The sequence below is a fragment of the Parambassis ranga genome, chromosome 7 (genome assembly GCF_900634625.1).
Source record: "Parambassis ranga chromosome 7, fParRan2.1, whole genome shotgun sequence".
NCBI lineage: Eukaryota > Metazoa > Chordata > Actinopteri > Ambassidae > Parambassis > Parambassis ranga.
The window spans coordinates 17459467-17478158 of NC_041028.1; the positions used below are offsets into that span (position 1 = coordinate 17459467).

The 18692-nt window shown below is 43.4% G+C and overlaps 2 protein-coding genes across 2 annotated transcripts; both read right to left on the minus strand.

Annotated features, from left to right (window-relative positions):
• Positions 1-6433: 6433 nt before the first annotated feature.
• On the minus strand, positions 6434-14599 carry adnpb (activity-dependent neuroprotector homeobox b). The gene is made up of 4 exons (XM_028410457.1): positions 13960-14599; positions 10380-10496; positions 9558-9650; positions 6434-9452 (listed from the first exon to the last, which is right to left on the minus strand). Exons 2-4 carry the CDS (start codon positions 10485-10487, stop codon positions 6495-6497), a joined length of 3159 nt encoding a protein of 1052 aa, XP_028266258.1. The 5' UTR covers positions 10488-10496; positions 13960-14599; the 3' UTR covers positions 6434-6494.
• Positions 14600-15073: 474 nt separating this feature from the next.
• Positions 15074-18589, minus strand: dpm1 (dolichyl-phosphate mannosyltransferase subunit 1, catalytic). Its single transcript, XM_028409164.1, has 9 exons — positions 18418-18589; positions 18000-18099; positions 17795-17828; positions 17637-17713; positions 17411-17436; positions 17168-17263; positions 17007-17075; positions 16801-16915; positions 15074-15526 (listed from the first exon to the last, which is right to left on the minus strand). The coding sequence occupies exons 1-9, from the start codon at positions 18546-18548 to the stop codon at positions 15422-15424; spliced, it is 753 nt and encodes a 250-aa protein (XP_028264965.1). The 5' UTR covers positions 18549-18589; the 3' UTR covers positions 15074-15421.
• Positions 18590-18692: the final 103 nt, after the last annotated feature.

Below are 18692 nucleotides of genomic sequence, written 5' to 3' on the forward strand. Positions count from 1 at the left end.
ACACAGAGCTGCAGCTGCACTGCTATGGAGTACGTTAAAAGTTAAATACATTTACAGACAGACCGTGATGGAAGATGACAAGCGGTAGTTAAATTTGATTACAGAAGGCTGTTATTATGATTGCTGACAGTCATGGCTGGCGGAGACCTTTGAATACTAATGATATTAGTAACATCTGAGCTTTTTCCAATGTCAAACTGACTGCAATGACAGTTTGATCTGCCACGTTTTTATTTATTATATCTCTGCATACACAGGAAGCACTGTGGGTAAGATTTAAAGGTCAATCAGTGGGTATTCATGCCCATGCGTCCCTTTTAATTCAGCTGATAGTAAACTACTACTAAGTGCTATTAAAGATCAATTACCATAGAGAAAGGACATAAAAGGAAGTACTAACTGCCACATTTTAAGCCATCGATGGAACTGTTATTACAGTTTTATTAGGGCAATCAAAGACCACATATAATTTTATTATAAAGCCAAGTCATGCATTTTTAATAATGTACTAACTATAGGACTCAAGAACAGTGTTAGTGCAGATTACAGAAGCATTTAGGGCCATACAAACTAACTTAAACTACAGAATTTCATATTTAATTTATTTATTTATTTACTTTTACATTTTTGGTCAAGATTCCGAGCAAGCAGGCTGGTGCATCAATTTCTGCGGCATGCTAGATAAGATAGAAAAGATGACTTTTTGTGGCATTCAGGTTGAAAATGAGTTCCGTCTTTGCTCACTAGGAGCCATGGTTTCTCTTTAAGCTTTTTTATTTTCTAGCAACTGATACAAACATCTGCTGATGCTTTGTTTTTCACCAGATGGTGTTTTCTGTTGCAGTTTTGAGGGAAAAGCTAATATGAGAGTAACTGTCATGACTGCTGGGCTCAGTGACAGTTCTATATGACTTATGATGTAGGAATTGAGCATTTTTCTGTAAACAAAGGCTGATATTTTGTGTTAAAAGGACAAAATAATGGCACATATTTTCTTTGATTGTTCCATTATGTATTGTTATTGTCATCCTTTCTTGTTATAATAGCTTTAAGACCACAATTAAGTCATTAAAACTGTGTGATGACTTACAAATAGAATTTCATTTTTTAGTCAGAATGCCACTGTTGTGTTTTATAAGCTTTAGATCAAAAAAGTTAACTTCATGACTTTTAGGGTTTCAGACTTTGGAGTGTTCATTAGACAGAAGCTGAGGTGCCAAACGTGTTTTTCCACTGAATTCACGGATATATAAATATTAGTAATAAGGTCAGCTGCACACACTTACCTATATTTTACTGTCTTTCTGCTGGAGCTGCTGGTCATCAGTGACCTCTGACATCAGTGACCTCTCCTTAATGTTGGTTAATCATAGTAGAAAAATGTAAAAAGAAATGTATATATACATTCAGAAAAAAGAGACAGTAGTTAGTTGTCCCTAACACCCAATTTGATTTCCCTCTCTTACTTTGTATACAGTTTTCCGCATAACTGACCTCCCAGGAGACAGTCCCTCTGCCCTTTGGCAAAATATGCAGTGTACACATCTGCTTTCCACCTACACTGACAGCCACCTCACCAAAGCTGCACATCCTTTCATACTGTAGGATCTCAGTGCCTTCAGTCCCTCATTCGACTCGGTCTCTCTCTCTTTCCCTCTATCTGCCTGATGATGTCACCAGCTGAATATCTGTTGCCCAACTCATGCAACATCCTGGAAAGTTTGATCCACATTTTGACAAGTTGGATTAATGGATGTTTACAACACATCCTCCTTCCCTAATATGAATAAAGTAAGTTCAAGTAACTCAAAGCCAGACGGCTGGCTGAGAGAGGTGTTTAGTCTCTAAAGGAGAGCTTGTGTTTTTGTAACACAGATTTCACTTCAGTGCGGGTGGTGTTCACTGGGGTTTTTGGTGCTTGTTCCCTTCACACATCTGCCTGCTGTGACAGAGAAACTGAGTACACACAGGACTAGACACTGGATTGTTTAACGTTCACAAAGCTAATTCAGTAATTAGATTTTTTATAATAGCTCCTTTAGCCACATTTCCTCCTCTGACCCCACACTTCACGGTCACAAGGACGGTGCTGTAAGTGCTGTTTTGCAAAGTGAGGAAATCTAGCACCTTCTTCCTGCCCTGTGACTCCTTTTCCTGCTGTCTGTCTCTTATGTTCTTTTCCCATTTCCAGTTCTCCTCCTCTTTGTCTAACAGTTCTCTCTTCCTCGCTCACAGCTGGCCTCAGATCTCACACACACCTTCTCTTATGTGTTAACATCACATTTTTTTTTCTGCTGGTGAATCTCAGCATATTCTTTCCACAAATCATTTGCACGTGTGTGTGTGTGTGCAGAGAGGCTGTTCTAACTGCAGGAGGCGCTAGCAGTGGGCACGGTCTGCAACCATCTCTCTCTGTCTCCCCACACCCACACCCCAGTCTTCCACCCCCCACCCCCACCCCCCACAACCTCCATCACCCAGCACTGCAGAAGAGGCCTCTTGTCTCCCCCGCAGTCTGCAAGGCCTTTCTTTAGTCTCCCCACCTCCACCACCTCCTCCTCCTCCTCCTCCTCCTCCTCCTTCTCCCCCCCTCTCTCCTCTTCTTTCTGCATCTCTGCTGGTGTTATTGTCCCAGTTTGTGGCTTCCCGATCCAGATGACCTCTAGCGACATGTAATATTCAGAAGATGCTAAGTACATGCTGAAATTTGGTACATCCAGAGCGTCACTTCCACTGGCACAGTAACCAAATTGTAATTATTTATCTCCAACCTGCCCCCCCACCTCCCCTTTTTGCACGCCTGATCCTGCCAGCTTCCCACAGGGGGCGCCATCAGCTACTCCACCACAATAGTTATCCCTCTCGTTTTCACCTCTGCTCTGTCTCTTCCTCATGCCTGTCTCTCCCGCCGACCCTCTGTGCACCACCCCTCAGGTGGAGGCAGCAGGTCAGGTGACCCATGTCCGGTTCAGCCAATTAGCTTTCCCTCTGTTAAGTACATGTGCCTGAGCAGCCTGCACCCCTTTGTGTCTGACTACACACACAGGCCGGGGCCTTTCTTATGCTTTCCTCCACCTACAGGGGGCGCCAGTCTCTACAGCGCCATCTCACCCCTTTTTCTGTCTCTCCTACTCTTGTCCCTGCTCCCCCCTCCCCTCCCCTCCCCTCTCATCCACCCTCACCCCACTCTTCTCCTCCTCCTTCCTCACGCCCTGACTCCCTTTTTCTCCCCCTCCTCCCCTCCCCCAGCTCCATTCCCCACCCCTTCGCCTCCCTTCCCCTACACCCTTTGAAAGGCTGTTAAGCGCTCCTTCTGCACACAGCACTGCAGATGAGGCCTCCGCCTCCCCCACAGTCTGCCAGGCCTCTCTCTCACTCTCTCTCTCTCCTTCAGACTCCCCCACCACTCCTTCCCCACCTCCCTCACTCACTCCCTCCCTCTCTCTCTCACTCCTTACAACAGCATAGCAACACTGACTAGCCAGCCAAGGAGAGTCTTGCCTCTCTCTCTCTCTCTCCCTCCCTCCTGCACTGGGGTAATTTCCCTCCATTTTAGATTCCTCATCCCAGGGTGACAAAGAAAGAGATTTTAATGAGGTAAAAATATATCAACTGAATGTGCAGCTGTTTACCTGGGTCATAATAGATGCAACTCAGTCACAGGTGATTGATCTAGCAGAGTACCTTTCATCCAAAGGGTTAATAATGTAGTGCTCTACTTCTTACCAAGGCTTTCAAACCAATTGGTGACATGTAGGCTGGGACCGTAACCAGAACACAAAGGGACACACTGAAGCTCCCTGACAAACACATCATATACTGTATTCTGTTTCATCCTTTTCTACGTTGTGCACTTCAAAAGGGAGGAAATTCAGACAATGCCATTTTTTTTGGCCCAGGTTTTTGAAGAGGGCACATTTCATAACCCACAGTTGGCTTCATCCATCAGCCAAATCATTACTCTGCACAGTTCATAGCAGTGAGCGCTTGCTGTCTATTGCACCAGAGAACAAACTCTCATCTTTCTGAGGCTAAATTGGTGGGCAGATTTTTTTTTCCATGGTTACCAAGCAATGCTGGATATTCCTGCAACTATTTTTGGGCACGAAAAGATACAACTCCTGTGCGACAAATCTTTAACTTCAAAGTGCACATATGTGAGTCGCAACTTACAAAGCAATGACCTAAGGGACATGTCAAGATACTTCAGACCTGCTGAAGTAGCCTAATTGTAACCCTATTACAGGAGATTCAATTGACGTCGGGGGATAGTATCAGTGTTATACCAGCAGATTGCATTCATTTGCTTCAAAAACAATGGAGTGTCAACAAAAGAAAGAAAAAGAATTAAAGAGGATCAATTTTTCCTGCTGCAAGCTTGAATATTTTGTTGTCCGAGTCAGAGAAAATTATTACTTTTGAAGGAATCAACACTATAGCTTGTCAGATTGTACTGCAATTATCTTCTTTCTACTGGCTATCTTTGTAGGACAAAGCTATCTACAAAATTCAACACAAGGCAAATTGTATTGTTGTAATCTGTAATTGTTCTGGAGATAGCACCTGTACAGATTTCTACCCTTTCTCTGCAGCTTGTGATGTTCAAAACACCACAAAGTATAAATAAATACATAACAGATACACTCAATACCCATGTGTCTTTCCTGGAAATAAGAGGGCAGCATGCATCTACCAATGACTACTATTTTGTTTCAACTGCAAAAGGGGGCCACTAATGGTCACAATCTATCACAGTCACAGGTAAATACATGCTGCTGCCTTCAGTGATACAGCTAACAGGTACAATCTGGAACAAAATAGTTCCTATTTGTAACTGCTCACAACATCTGTACATTTTCTTGTGTTCTGATTTTTGAGTATGAGATGATTTTATGTAGTAGTGAGATGTTTCTTTAAGTCACCTGTAAACATTTATAATCACTATCAAACAAATGTATCAGTGTATCCTGGTGTATCCAGAGGTGTACACGTGTAAATGACTTCTCCCTCTATATCACTGTCTATTCAATGTAACAGTGGCTGATTAGCCCAAGGCCCAAAGCAGATGTGGCAAACAGAGCCTGGAAAATGACCCCTGTCCTGGTAGGCCGATTACTGTCAGCACATAAGAGAATTGATTTTGACAGTTCAAACCTCAGGTATACTGTGAGTTATTGTGTAAACTTCTTGTAAGACCATGTGAACTGTTAGGGTTTGAGTACAAAGGATGTCAGTACCAGTCCCTGCCAGGCTGTGCAACAACCATATAGGAGCTATGTGCTATCAACTGATCAAGAACATACTGCAGTTTGAATCCAACACATTTTAAGCAGAAAGTTTAGACAATTCCAAATAAAAACAGATTTACAAAAAAGAAAAACAGAATTAATACTGTGCATCCATGAGCTCCAAAATCCTTTTGTGCACAATCCCTCTGTTCTTCAGCCTGAACAAAGAAACCGGCATGGCCATGAGTTGTGTGAGAAGCACAATTACAGCACTTTATTGTTCATAAATGCTTAAGTGGAAAAAAAAGAAAACTTTAAACAAATACACACAATTCAAAGAACACATATTAAACATTTTTGGAGCAAAAAAAGAAATGCTGTAACTTTATCTGGATGACAACATGGTGATCACTGTCTAGTCTGGTGGGGGCAAAGAAACATTCAAGTTAAATTGTAAAAACAAAGCAAGTACAGTACAGTCAAGGATAATGAGAAAAGGCTGCAAAAGGTGGATGAAATCTTCCCTTAAGAGAATGGAAGAAGCTTGGTGCCACTATTCCTTCAGAACAGAACTCATTAAAAAAAAATGTAAAAAAATAAAATCTAATCAAGATAAAAGCCAAAACAAAACTGTTATTTTGTTTATATATAGATATATTATTTTGCTAGTTTTTTTGTTAAAAAATAAACTTAAACATACAAGAAAATACCAGCCACCAAAGCGACACCTATTGTTAAGCATACCGATGTAGAACAGAATGAGGCTACCTTACACACAGGTAATAGCAAATATTTAAGGGTACATGTACAGCAACATCTGTCCAAACATGTCTAAAAGACTGTACAAATTTACACTACCTATCTCGGTATAACTACATGAAAAATGATGGATTATCTGGTCAGCTGAAAAGCTTTACCTCAAAACAACTCAATATTTTAAGCCACGCTTCAGAGCTCCGTGGCTAAATCAACATTAACAATTCCTTGTTTCATGTAATAAAGTAGACAAAACATTTTTGTTTGGTGTAACTTAGTGCTTTTTGCACCTTCCCTCCCACAATAGAACTTTGTTCACAAATTTTTACATCAACCCTTGCTGCTGTGTTTGAATGGCTTGTTTTGAGCTCTCTCGCTCCTTCATAGATGCCCAGTCTAACTGTGCAGCGTCCTTCACTTCAGGCGAGGCAGATTTGTTGGCATGGATCAAATCAAGTGTCTCTCTGTCTGTGTGAGTCCTTTTTTTTTTTTTTTAAATATTTCTATCAGTCAGACCTGCTGTTTGCCCAGCTGGGCCCCGTCTCTGCCGCTTCTTGCAGATGATGGAACAAACTTGGGAATAATGATGGGTAGAGTGTCTCTTCCTTTAGCAGGCGGTCTTCCTGAGCCGTCTGTGGGCCCGAAGCCATTCTCTACATGTATTCCTTCATCTTCGTCATCGTCGTCATCATCATCCTCGTCATCATCTTCTTCATCGTCGTCTGACATATCATCTAGATCTGAAATTATCTTGGCCCCTGTCCTTGGCTCCATTTTCTGAGTTCCACTAAGCTGTTGGTTACCATGGAGATCTACTTTTCCCTCTGGTTCCTTGTTATCCCTCTGCAGCTCTTCTTCATCACTGTCAGAGTCAATGGCAATGGGCTCAGAGAGGTCTAGAGGCATTTTCTGTAGTAAGGTGCTATTGATTGTCTTGGTTTGGTCTCTGCTGGCACTATGGGGTTTGGGAGCAGATGTATTCCTGGTTGGCCACTCTCTCTCCAGTAGTGGAGCCACACCACCATTAGCAGCCACAAGCTCCCTATGCCTCTGGAGAGCCTGCTCAGATAGCCCCATACGCCTCCTGGATGTCCGCTGCTTGCTATGTCTGCCCTCGAACGCACCGCCCTGGTCAAACGCCAGCTCATGACTCAACTTGCTGAGCTCGTGCATACTGAAACCGAGCAACACGCTGGAGCCCTGGGTTTCACATTCCTGAATACATTTCCTCCTCCTGTTGACGAAGTGGCTCGAGATGTCAGTCTTCCACAACCACAAGCTGGCGGCCAGCTTCTCCACCTCCCGCTGTGTAGGATATGGTGCTCGATTGAAATACTCTGTCAGGAATGCCTTCTTGGATTCATACGACTGGTTTTCGTGTCCTTTGGGGTCAAGAGCCAGAACTACAGGTTCATCAGGATCTTCTACAAAAGTTGTTGGGCCGCGGTTATCCAGAGGATGGGCTCGTTCCCCTGGAGGCCCTGGCCTCCGTCGTTTTGGTGCACTAGTGTCCGAACTATCAAAGCTGGCCCGCTTGAGAGCACTGCTCTGGGCCTGGCTGACGCGAGAAGAATGAGTGGCTCGGCTGTCCTGCCCATTGTGGGACTTCCCTACACCTCGACAGTGCACCAGATGAAGGGTTATGGTAGAGGCTGTCATGTTACTTGTATAAACCCCCAAGCAATGAATACACTTGTAGGTGAGTTTCTTTTCTACTGGGTGGACTGTCTGAATCACCTGGTGCCTCTCTCTCAGGTGGTGGGCCAGTGAGTCTGAGATTGGGCCTTTGAGGATAGAGAAGCAGAGAGGACACAGTGTCTTACCTACATCCCTCTTGTAGGGCACAGAAGCCTGTGGAGGAGTCTTGATTGGTGCACTGTCAGTACCCACTGATGGCGTTTTGGGAGGGTGCTGAGGCATTAACCTCTTGCCTGATAATAGAGAGGTGGACAAGGTTGATGACACAGAGGTGTTGTTTTGCGCATGAAACGCCACAGACTCCTCAGGAGCATCTCTCATGTTGTATGTAGTGACAATCAGCTGAACATTTTTGGGATTGCCCTGCTGCAGAGTGAGGTCAAAGGTCAGGGGGGAGTCTGTGCGTGGGCCAACCCTCTCATCTGGATGCGACAGCCGCATGTGAGCTACCATCTTCTCAACATCATTGAAGGTTGCACGGCAATGTGGGCAAGACAGACCGTGAATCAGCATGTGGTTTAACAATGTGTCACTGGGGAGATAACGGTTGCAGTAGAGACACTTGCTGGTGAAATTGTGGATCTTCATGATATAGTTGGCCACAGCTGGCACCTTCTCAGCTTTGTGCTCTTTCTCAAAATGAGAACTGTAGACGTTCTCTGGGAAGAGCTCATTGCAGATGGTGCAGATTTTCCATTTCTGTGTGTATGACGTGCCGAGAACTGAGGAGCCTCCTTTCTTGGCCGTGACAGACGCCACAGTGGTAGCTGCTGCCTGAACACGTGAACCAAGAGGGTTGGACTTGAGTGAAGAAGAGGCATTGACCATAACTGGGCTCCGCAGGCTGCCAGTAATTAGCTGCTTGGCTGCATGTGACTGCTGGGGCACAGAAACCTGGGCATTCCCAGGTAAGGTAACTCTGACCTGCTGGCTGCCGATGGAGAATGACTGTGTTGTCCCGGCCTTTAGACCTAATGCCTCATGCTTCAATCCAGATAAAAGACTCTGGGAGTTGAAGCCGGCCTTCGACGCGTTGATAACGCGACCTAGCTGATGTGAACTAGGAGACCTCGTAGTGGCCATTACTGCACCTTTAGGGCCCATTCCAATGATGGTCCGGTCTCCCTGGGTTTTAGGGGGCATCATGATAATGGGTTTGGGACGAGGGATGATCACACTGGTGTGCCCAATCATTGCAGTCACCTGGTAGCCAATTCGTTCGTGGTCCTCTATGACGTGCTGAACAAGTGCCTCGTAAGTCCGTGGAACGAACAGACACTTCTTGCAGTGAATCTGGTTACTGCTAACATTGTTCGTGTTATTACTCTCTGCGTTTCCATTCTGAGCATTTGCCTTCTCTCCTGGTTTTACTATATAGGGCTGGGCCACTTGCTGAAAGTGTTCCCGGTAGATGTGCTTTCGCACCACATTGTACAAAGGGTCCCGGTAGGTGCACTTTTTGCAGTAGTACACGGCCTGTTCCACGCTGTCCCCGGTCCTTTTCACCACCCCGTCCTTTATGATGATGCCACCAGCTCCCGCCACCATTCCACCAGGGCCCTGCCGCACTGTGTTATTAGGCATGTGGAAAAGTTTGATGTGCGTTTCCAGAGTCTTTTTATTTCCATTGTAAGTGCAGTAGGGGCAGTTGAGCAGAATGTTGTTTTCAAAGTCCTCGCTGTGTACATTGCGAAAGTGGCTCTTGTATGCAGAGAAGTACTTGGATGAAAAGAGGCAGCCAGAGCAGCAGAATGGTTTCGATCTGTAGTCCTGAAGACACAAAAGAGGAAAAACAAAATTTGTAGATTTTGTAATGTGAAAAAGAATCATTTACATCTGAGACCATTTCAGAGAGTGTTCATATATGTGTCACACCTGGACTTTGGTATGTGACGGTTCCCACATGCACACATCTTCCCAGCTTGTGTGTTTTATATATACTTCAGGAGGAGTGAAGTCTTTATAATCCTAAAAAAAACAGAGAATTTAAGATTAACATTAAGATGCATGCCCTAAGAAGAAAAAATGTACAAGGAAGCCGCTGTTCCCACATATGAGATGAATTTATTTAAAATGTATTATACACCAACCCATCCAATGTAAAGTATGCTTTGATGATGACATAAATATAGGACAACAAAAGGTTTCTGGGTGACTAAACAGAACACATGTGATGACGCGCAATACTACAAAAATTGCCTCAAAAAAGTTGCTGCTGGAAAAATCAGTCTGTAATTTAAATTATAGTTCTCATCTACTGCAAGCAGATATATATGATTCTCCACAGTTGAGCCTAGTGCCGAGAACCTGATGCTGATTTATGTAAAGTCTTTGGTTTCTGTTTTTAAGCTGTGAAGCATCTTTCTCCTACACTTAGCTGGATGTAGCAGAATAAGGACATTGTGTCAATGATGGTCATCACAATACTGGATGTTGCTACAGCATATGAATTCAGTGCATATCATAATGAATTATCTAATTTCATGCAGCAGAGCCAGGGACCTTACAGCTGTAGTCTTAGCTCAAGCAGAGAGGCAAACAGAAGAGCAATCTCAGCTCGCACAGTGACCCACATGTACACCTTGGCTGTGTGTTTACAAAACAGAAGCTTGAAATGCAAAGCTGTCAATATGAATTTGAAGACTATGATGTCATAAAATAAGTTATCAAGACAAGCAGCGAATATGTGGTGATTACCTCTAAGTGATCTCTACAAAACTCCAGACCGATGTCTCCCAGGACCTTTTTGACATTTTTCCTTGCTTTCCGCAGACTGCCCAGGTTATTGACAGGGAGCTGGAACATTCTGCTGGCCTGGACGGAAAAGACACAAACAGCATGCTATCAGCAGGTGCAGGGTACAATCTGGACACATGTCTGGTGACAGAGCAAGTATTAGGAATTAACATTCCAGTTAAAAGGACCAAGTCTGTCAAAAGTCAAATTGTATTCAGTTTGGTTTCCTATGGCTTAGCTGAGAGGAAATAAAAAAAATAAATAATAACTGCCATTACTTTTTCACAGCAGATACAGTACCCCAACATGGTAGGATGCGCACAGGTGTTTAGAATACAATTAGCACTGGCTTTGCACTGTTCCAGTGTCCCAGCAGGCCATAGCAGCATGACAAAGAGACAGAATGAATACATGACTCCTAAAATAAAAGCAGCTAAATGGAATTCAGCCATTTGTAATTACATCCATATTTACACCTGTGCTTTTCCTATTACACTATGTCCTATAATAAAACAGCCAAGTAGCAAAGCTTCACTGAGAGGTTAGCAGGCTGAACCTCCAGAAAAACTTAAAAAAACAAAAAAACAAAAAAACAAACCAACAAAATGGCATCGTGTACTGTTGACATTTTCAGCTTTAACAGTTCTTTGGAGAAGTTTTGTTAGTTTGTTCTATTCATGTGGAGACACAAGAAGATACACAACAGATTATTGGGGTTAGCTACCGAACGTTACCACGAGTATGAACTTAATTACACTGGTGTGCTAGATACAAAAAACATCAGTTTGACAGGGTACACATGTGCAACACTCATTCCACGTCAAGAGAGTTGGAAGCGTCTACATCATTTTTCTATACACTACTTCCTCTGGTTGCTGTGAGCCATCATTTGTTATTGTTGTCGTCACAAGGTCACTTTTTTGTCCACTACTGAATATGTGCTAGTGCTAGTTAAGCAACGGGAACTATGACAGGGAAAAAAATCCTACTCCTACATACTTATCTCTCAGAACAACCTATCCAGCAAGGTTTCAGCTGCAGCTCACTCAGATTTGCTGTCTCAAATTTTGAATCCATGCAATTGGGTGCTTGGTTAACAGGTAGTACTGACCTGTTTTGGTCAGAAACCAATAATACATTGGTTTACATTGCCCAGGAATAATACTGTATTGAGTCCGTGTGGCAAATACAATAAATGGCAGACAGCCACAAACACAAAGTAAAGAAATATGGAACAGCAAATGCATCACACTATTTTAACAGCATGCTGGCATTTTGGCAAATAATACTGACTGCAAAAAGTTCTAAACCAGCGTTTAATCTTTACTTTGTTTACATGCACTCTAATCCAGATTATGGTCATATTTTGACAGTATCCTAGTAGTATTCTGACCTAACCTTCTTCTGGAGGTTGCGATCATAGTGGCTGATAAGTCAAATTAAGGCACAACTGTACAAAAATGACCTAAAGATTACTTTTTGCCATATTCTTTGATTCAGATTGTGAAGTGGCTAGTGCAACAAATCCACTCAAATTAAACCTGCACGTGCAACAGTAAGGTCAAAGGTCACTGATGTGCAGTGACATAAAGGCAGCTCAGTGACAACAAACAGTACAGGCCCAAACAATTCCTGTGAACACCTCAGCTTATTTAACCTTCTAGAAAGCAGAGAGGAGGAGGAGGTTCCATCAACTGCTGGTCCACTGTTCAACGTGCTGTTTGTCTCACTGTCCTGCCTGCCTGCCTCCAATCTCTCTGTCTGACATCAAGATATGTGCGTGAGTGAAGTGAGTGAAAGACAGCACACCCCTGCCCACTTCCTCTCTCAATCTCCCTTCCCTGGTTCCTCTGTTACTTGTAGGTGGCGCTAGAGAGGACAAGCATTATATAAGCCTCCCTATTTTCTGCCTGCCCCCTTTTTTCTCCCTGCCTTTGCAATACCATCACAGAATGGCGCCTCCTATTGAGTCAGCAGCAGCCTCTACAATATGTCTGCAGTAGAGGGAGAGGGGAGGGGAGGTGAGGGAGGAGAGTAGAGGGAGGGATGTTGGAAGGGAGGAAGGGGAGGGACAGAAGGAGTGAGCGAGATCAGGGAAGGGGGAGGGTGAGTGTGAGAGAGGATGAGGTGGTGGGGGAGCTTGGAGGAAGAGGAGGGTGAGAGGGAGGTAGAGGAGGGAGGGAAGGGGGAGTGAGCGAGAGGAGACGGAGTGCGAGGGGAGAGAGATGAGAGGAAAGGGAGAGGACAGAAAGTGAGCGACGGAAGTGAGGAGGGGGAGGGGAAGAGATGGGATGGGGAGGCCGGACAGACAGGCTCAGAGAGAGACGGGGAGGGAGGGAGGGTGGGTGAGGGAAGGCGGGGAAGAGGCTGAGGGGGGAGAAAGAAAATGGAAGAGGGTGAGAGAAAGAGGGGGGTGTGAGGAGTGGAGGGGGGGAGAGAGAAAACAGCCAAGGAGAGACTGAGTAGGAGGGAAGGGAGCGAGAAAAGGAAGAGGAGAGGAGGAAAGGAGGCTTTGCTCTGCTGTGCTGTGGGCTGCTGGCATAAAACAGGTTTCCCCCTTCTATGCTGGAGTGAAGGAGAAAAAACAAGAGGCCTTCAAACCTTCAACCACAGATGTCCTCACTCAGTTCTCCATCAGGGCATGATCACATATGTCCTGTTGACACTTCTCCTCCAATGTCTCACAATCCCCAGAAAAGTTCAAGGTGCTTAAAATGCAGAGAGGTTAGTTGTGTCACTAGGTTCAACACCTGTCTGCAGCCCTCTGGAAATAAAGGTGGAGAGCTGTTTGTGGGATGTGAATGGTCATGATCATAATCTGACACTTGTCCCAGGCATGTGACAGTCCTGTTCCTGTTCCTCTTCCTCCTGGACCACAGAGGGGGGCATCACAAACCCGATGTCAGCTATCTGATCATGTTCTTCTTCTCACCTTTGAGGGTTTGGGTATTTAAAGGGGAAAAACTTGCATGGTTATGCTGGCAGCTGTACAGATTATAAAACACAGACTCTCTGTGTTAGTCTACACAATAATCAAGTATTACATTTACACGTTTCCAGTCTTTATCGTATTGATTTGGCTGATTAGGGCTTTAGCTGCGGACATAACCAGATCGGTGGGGTAATGTCAGTGTCAGTGAATCTAATCTCTGATCAACATCTGGCAGAATCCAGATCGATAGCTTTGGCAGGGTGCTGCTGCCACTGACAAAGAATGGGGGCACACCGCGCTAAGTTAGCATGCTAAGCTAGCCAACTCGTACCAACAACATGGGCTGTCCAACAACTAACGCCACAATTTCTGCCTTCAATTCCCCACAAAGCACAGTCGCATGCGTTTTATCCGAACTGTTTACAAGTAAACTTGAGGCTACGCCGACCCCCCACTCCCTTACAGATACATAATGTTAGCCATATCGACAGCCAAGTTACCTTAGCTGTAGTTCACCGCCACCCATCTCATCACCGCAGGTAGCCGCGGCTAACACCAAACTCTCTCGCCTTCAGGATAAATTACCAACATTATGACAGACAACTTTACCTGCTTTCACATCCAGTGCTCCCGCCTTAGTGTAATGTGTCACCTCAGGATGGTAGAGGCGACGTGCGGACACTCTCACTTGTCCAGATATCTTGGTAATAATCCTTTCAGGTGACAAGTCTCTTCGTGTGGGAGAAGCAACCACCCGGCGCTCGGTCTACCCTCCAAACCCGACTGTACCTCGCCGACAAGGGCTATCCTCTTCCCTGTGGTCGGCAAACAGGAGCTGAACGCCTCCGAGCTTCATTAGACAATTTAAACCTCCATTCCTTGGAGTGGTGAGGCTGGACACATGGGCGGGTGATGGGAACAACAGCCGGCGTACTTACTCTTTCACATAAATTGCCTGTTTATAATTGCCTGGCAGCCGATAATGCTTTGGCCATTCTCTTCTCTGACAGACAATACACATCCAGCCTAGAAACTGCCCTATCCAAAATGGCGCAAATAAAAGGGGCGGAAGTGACATCTACTTGATTAGCATAAATAATCTCATTGTGAGACCATCGCGAGCCCGACTCGTTGAAACTCTTGATTGGTCTGTCAATCAATTTGTCCAATTAAGCGAAAGTTTGTTAAGAAAACACGTTTCTAATCAATCAAAGCCTAGGGCGGGCCTTTTGGTTTCAGTGTCCTGCTCTGTGGGGTAAACAACCCGGCGGAGTAGTTGCGGGAACCAACCGACAGCGGGCGTCCTTCTGAAGTGGGCTTCTCTGAGTGTGGCGCATGCGCGGTCGGGTTACATCTAGCATCCCTCCTCCTCACTGCTCCTGTCTTGTGGAGGGTCGGATGCACACAGTGCCTCAGCACTCAGCTGGAGTGGTACAAATGGTTGAACCAACAGTAGGTGGCGCTGTGCTATAAACTAGTAATAGTAGTAAAGTGACCGGGACTACTTTCCAGTGTGGTAACATAAAGTGCAGCCCTGCAGAACAGCCCTGTGTGTTAACTCTCAGTGGAGAGGTAAAAGCAATGGGAAAAGTTCTGCTTCAACCTGCGCCTTGTTCCAGCACCACAGACACTTCCTGTGCTCATCTTTGAATGGTCACATGGATACACACACAAGCCTTGGAAAACGTTTGATCAATATATATCAGTAACAGGAAAACAGACAAACAATACAAACCATTTATTTTATTACAAACAGGAGTACTCGAACCAATCTGAACCTTGTTAATGCAGAGTTCAATCAGCTGTCCTGGATGGGAATGATGAGACAGCGTGCTTTGCTCCAAACAGAGTAAAAGTAGATGACAGGAATGTAAAGCACATCTAGACGGCTACTGACAGAAAATGATTTAATATTTACTGCTTACAGGCGGAGATGTCTCCCTTGTCATTTGCTGTCATGTCACTGTCTGACCATAGGGAAGTGGAGCTTTTATTCCTTGCTCATTACTATTCTGTTATAACTACTGCATGAAGGACAGTGACTGAGGGATGTCCAAGTGGACATCACAGATCATGTAGTGGCAAAGAGCGTGAGCAGGCCTTTCACGAATGAAATAATCTCATTCCCCCCTAGTTTGGACTCTCCGTAAACTCGATCCACGAAGGAAATGGGAACCTGGGAAAAGAATGGAGAACTGCTTTAAAATTCACACCCAAAAGCAAAACAAGACTTCAGATTTAGGACTTAAGATAAATGTTACTGCCAAATCTGATTTGTTAAAAATAATAATAATAAAAAATGTCACCATTCTTCCCCCAGTTTTCATCAGATCATTTCAACCAGTCCATGTTTGGTATGTTACTGATTTTCAGACCAGGTCTAATGTTATCTTGGAGTAGAACAAGCAGTTCCATTTGTTTATCTATTCTAATGAGTTTTTGATTATGACCTGGTTTTCTGGCATGAAAAGAATATAGCCCATCACACTTTTGATTTTTTAACTAACTATAATAACAATTAACTATAACAATGGCTTAACAAATGTGAAATAGTCGGTAGGATTCTTGTAAAAGTTGTCTAAGTTTCACAAGCCAAGTGTCTGAGACAAAAGAATGGAATGGAATTGCCCCAAGTTGGTTTATATAAGGTTCTACTATAATTTTAGTACAGTACAGTAAGCAGCAAGGAAATGTCGTAAAATTGGAAAACAGAGGGTATAACGTGTGTCAGTGGTCTGTTCTGTGGTGAATGAGTCATGTGAAAATGCTAAGCAAGCGTCGCTTTGTTTACAGTCTGTACATCCAGTACCATCTCTTCTAGTTTCCCTTCTTTAAAAATGAATATATTTTACTGCCATCTGCTGGTGTGGAGAGGTATTACCTCTCATTGAGGAACAGTGTGTTCATACTAGTTGGCCATCGGTCAACAGAAGCAATGTCAGACGAGGCCACAGTCAATAACCACAGTCTTTTGGCCACTGAGTGCGAGTACTGGAATTAATACAGTTCAGAACTAAGACTAAGACTTTAGTGTCAAAGTAATTCAGTGATTGTTGGAAGTACAATACACACCATGGACTTTTGAATAGTTTAACCCCTGTATGAATGGCTACAGTATGTTTTACTTGTGGTTTTCTTCACAGTAATAAAAAGTAATTTTAACGTCAACTGATCAACTATGACTTTTATGAACATCTTGATGTGTTTTTCTAAATTTCTTTGTAAATATACAAATATTAAAAGCAATCACATGTGTAAAATCAATCCTAAGTCATGTCAGTCCAAGTCATGTTTTTGTTGGAATTATAAATTAAATAATAATGAATTAAAATAGTCTTAATTAAAAATGAGAAAAACAATAATACATGTGTGTCAGAGTTTACACTGTGGACCAAAAATGAATTCATTTTGAAATGACCACGGTAAAAAAATGAAACCACATGACCTCACCTCTCCGATGGTGTAGTTGAGCTGTCTGGCTCGGACAATCATCTCCATCTGAAAGACGTACCCTTTGGACACACACCGCTCAACCAGGCTCTCCAACACTTTTTTCTTGTACAATCTGATGAGGAAAGAAGTCTTAGAAACCACAGCTTTATGCAGCTAGAATCCAAAATGCCAACAACACATGATCTATAACTTGTACCACTGACCTGAAGCTCCCAGTGAGGTCAGATGCACCCGGTCTCAACAACACCTGAGTCAAAAAGTTGGCCCCTCGACTAAGGAAAAAAAAAAAATCAAAATCAAAGCACAGTCTCTTGCTTGTTAGGCAAGGAGGTATTGAAGTGAAGAACTGCTGATTATCTGTTACCTGATAAGTTTCCTTCGCAGGTCCCAGCCGTATACTCCTCCATTCCCTTGGTACCGAGTACCAGACACCAAGTCATAATTGCCTTTTTTCTGCTTTCTGTCAAAGAAGACAAGACGATAATTTAAGAATACAAGCCCTGTTTCACAGAAACGTCATATATTTGTATTACAGTAAAATGTTTCACACTGTACATGCACAAACTAATAATCACAATGTAGGAAAAAGACATTTAGGGCCACTCACTCAATGAATTCTGGGATAAACTTGGGCTAAAATGAAAAACAACAAGTTATATTACAAACAATCACAATATATCATGTTGTCCACAGTAAAGTGAGACTCATAGAATCTATTAATTTCATGTTTTAGGAATGGATTGGCACAGAAAATAAACTTTAGGTGTGTGTCTGGTTCCTGTGATGTTTGATCATCTGAGAAGACAACACACATACACACACACTCCACTCACATGATGTGAAAGATCTGCATCCATTATGATGATGAAGTTCCCAGTAGCATGCTTCATGCCGTGGATGTAGGCAGTGCCTTGGAGAGGAAACATGAAGATGTGAAAACTTGTTGATATCATAAGCGATAAAAGCAGTTTTAACAAAATTCCCAACGTACCTAGGCCTAATTTTTTCGCTCTTGGTCGCAGTAGCTGTAAAACAGAAAAGCACCATTAGGTTACTGCATATTGTTAAAAATGTAGGCAGTATTACAAAACACTGATTTATTTATCATTTAATGGCTTCTTATGATTGTATTGCATTATTTAGTTTTTTTCTGACTATAACACATTCATGACATAATGTTTAGTTTTTTTGCTTACAATCTTTTCCTCTCCATAGATTTTCTGCAGTTGCTCTGCCACCTCCAGTGTCCCATCTGGGCTTCCGTCGTCAATGACAATAATCTCGTAGTTATATCCACTGGAAACAAAACTTAGTTTAGTCGATTTTTATCTCTAACACACACACACACACACACTTGTATGAGTATGTGTATGTGTAACGGGTGCATTTAACACTACACTGCACTCACACTAATCACAAAGTCAAAATCACAAACTACTTAACGGGTTTCTAATTGTTACAGCTGTAACAGTACTCCCTAAAAACAAATGCCATAATATTCCAATCACCAACTCAGGCGACCGCCTCTGGTTTAGTGACAGCTCATCACTGATTAACAAGTGTTACATTAGCTAACACTAGCCGAGCAGCTTTTCTTGCTTGCCAGGAACTCACCTTTCACCGAAATATTTCACCAAAAGCCATACTATCAATGGCAGATTTTCTCTTTCGTTGTAGGTAGGCAACAACACGGAGTATTTGTCTCCATTATCTCGGTTTGGCTGTAAAGCTTTTCGGCTCGCCATGGCGACGTGCCTCTTACCGTACTTTTACTGCATCAAGTTGAAAAAGGTATCACACAACATCCGTTAGGATCTTTTCAAAATAAAGCAAGAAAGACGAGTGTGAAAAGACAGTGCGTAGAAATACAGTAGTCCACTGCTATAATT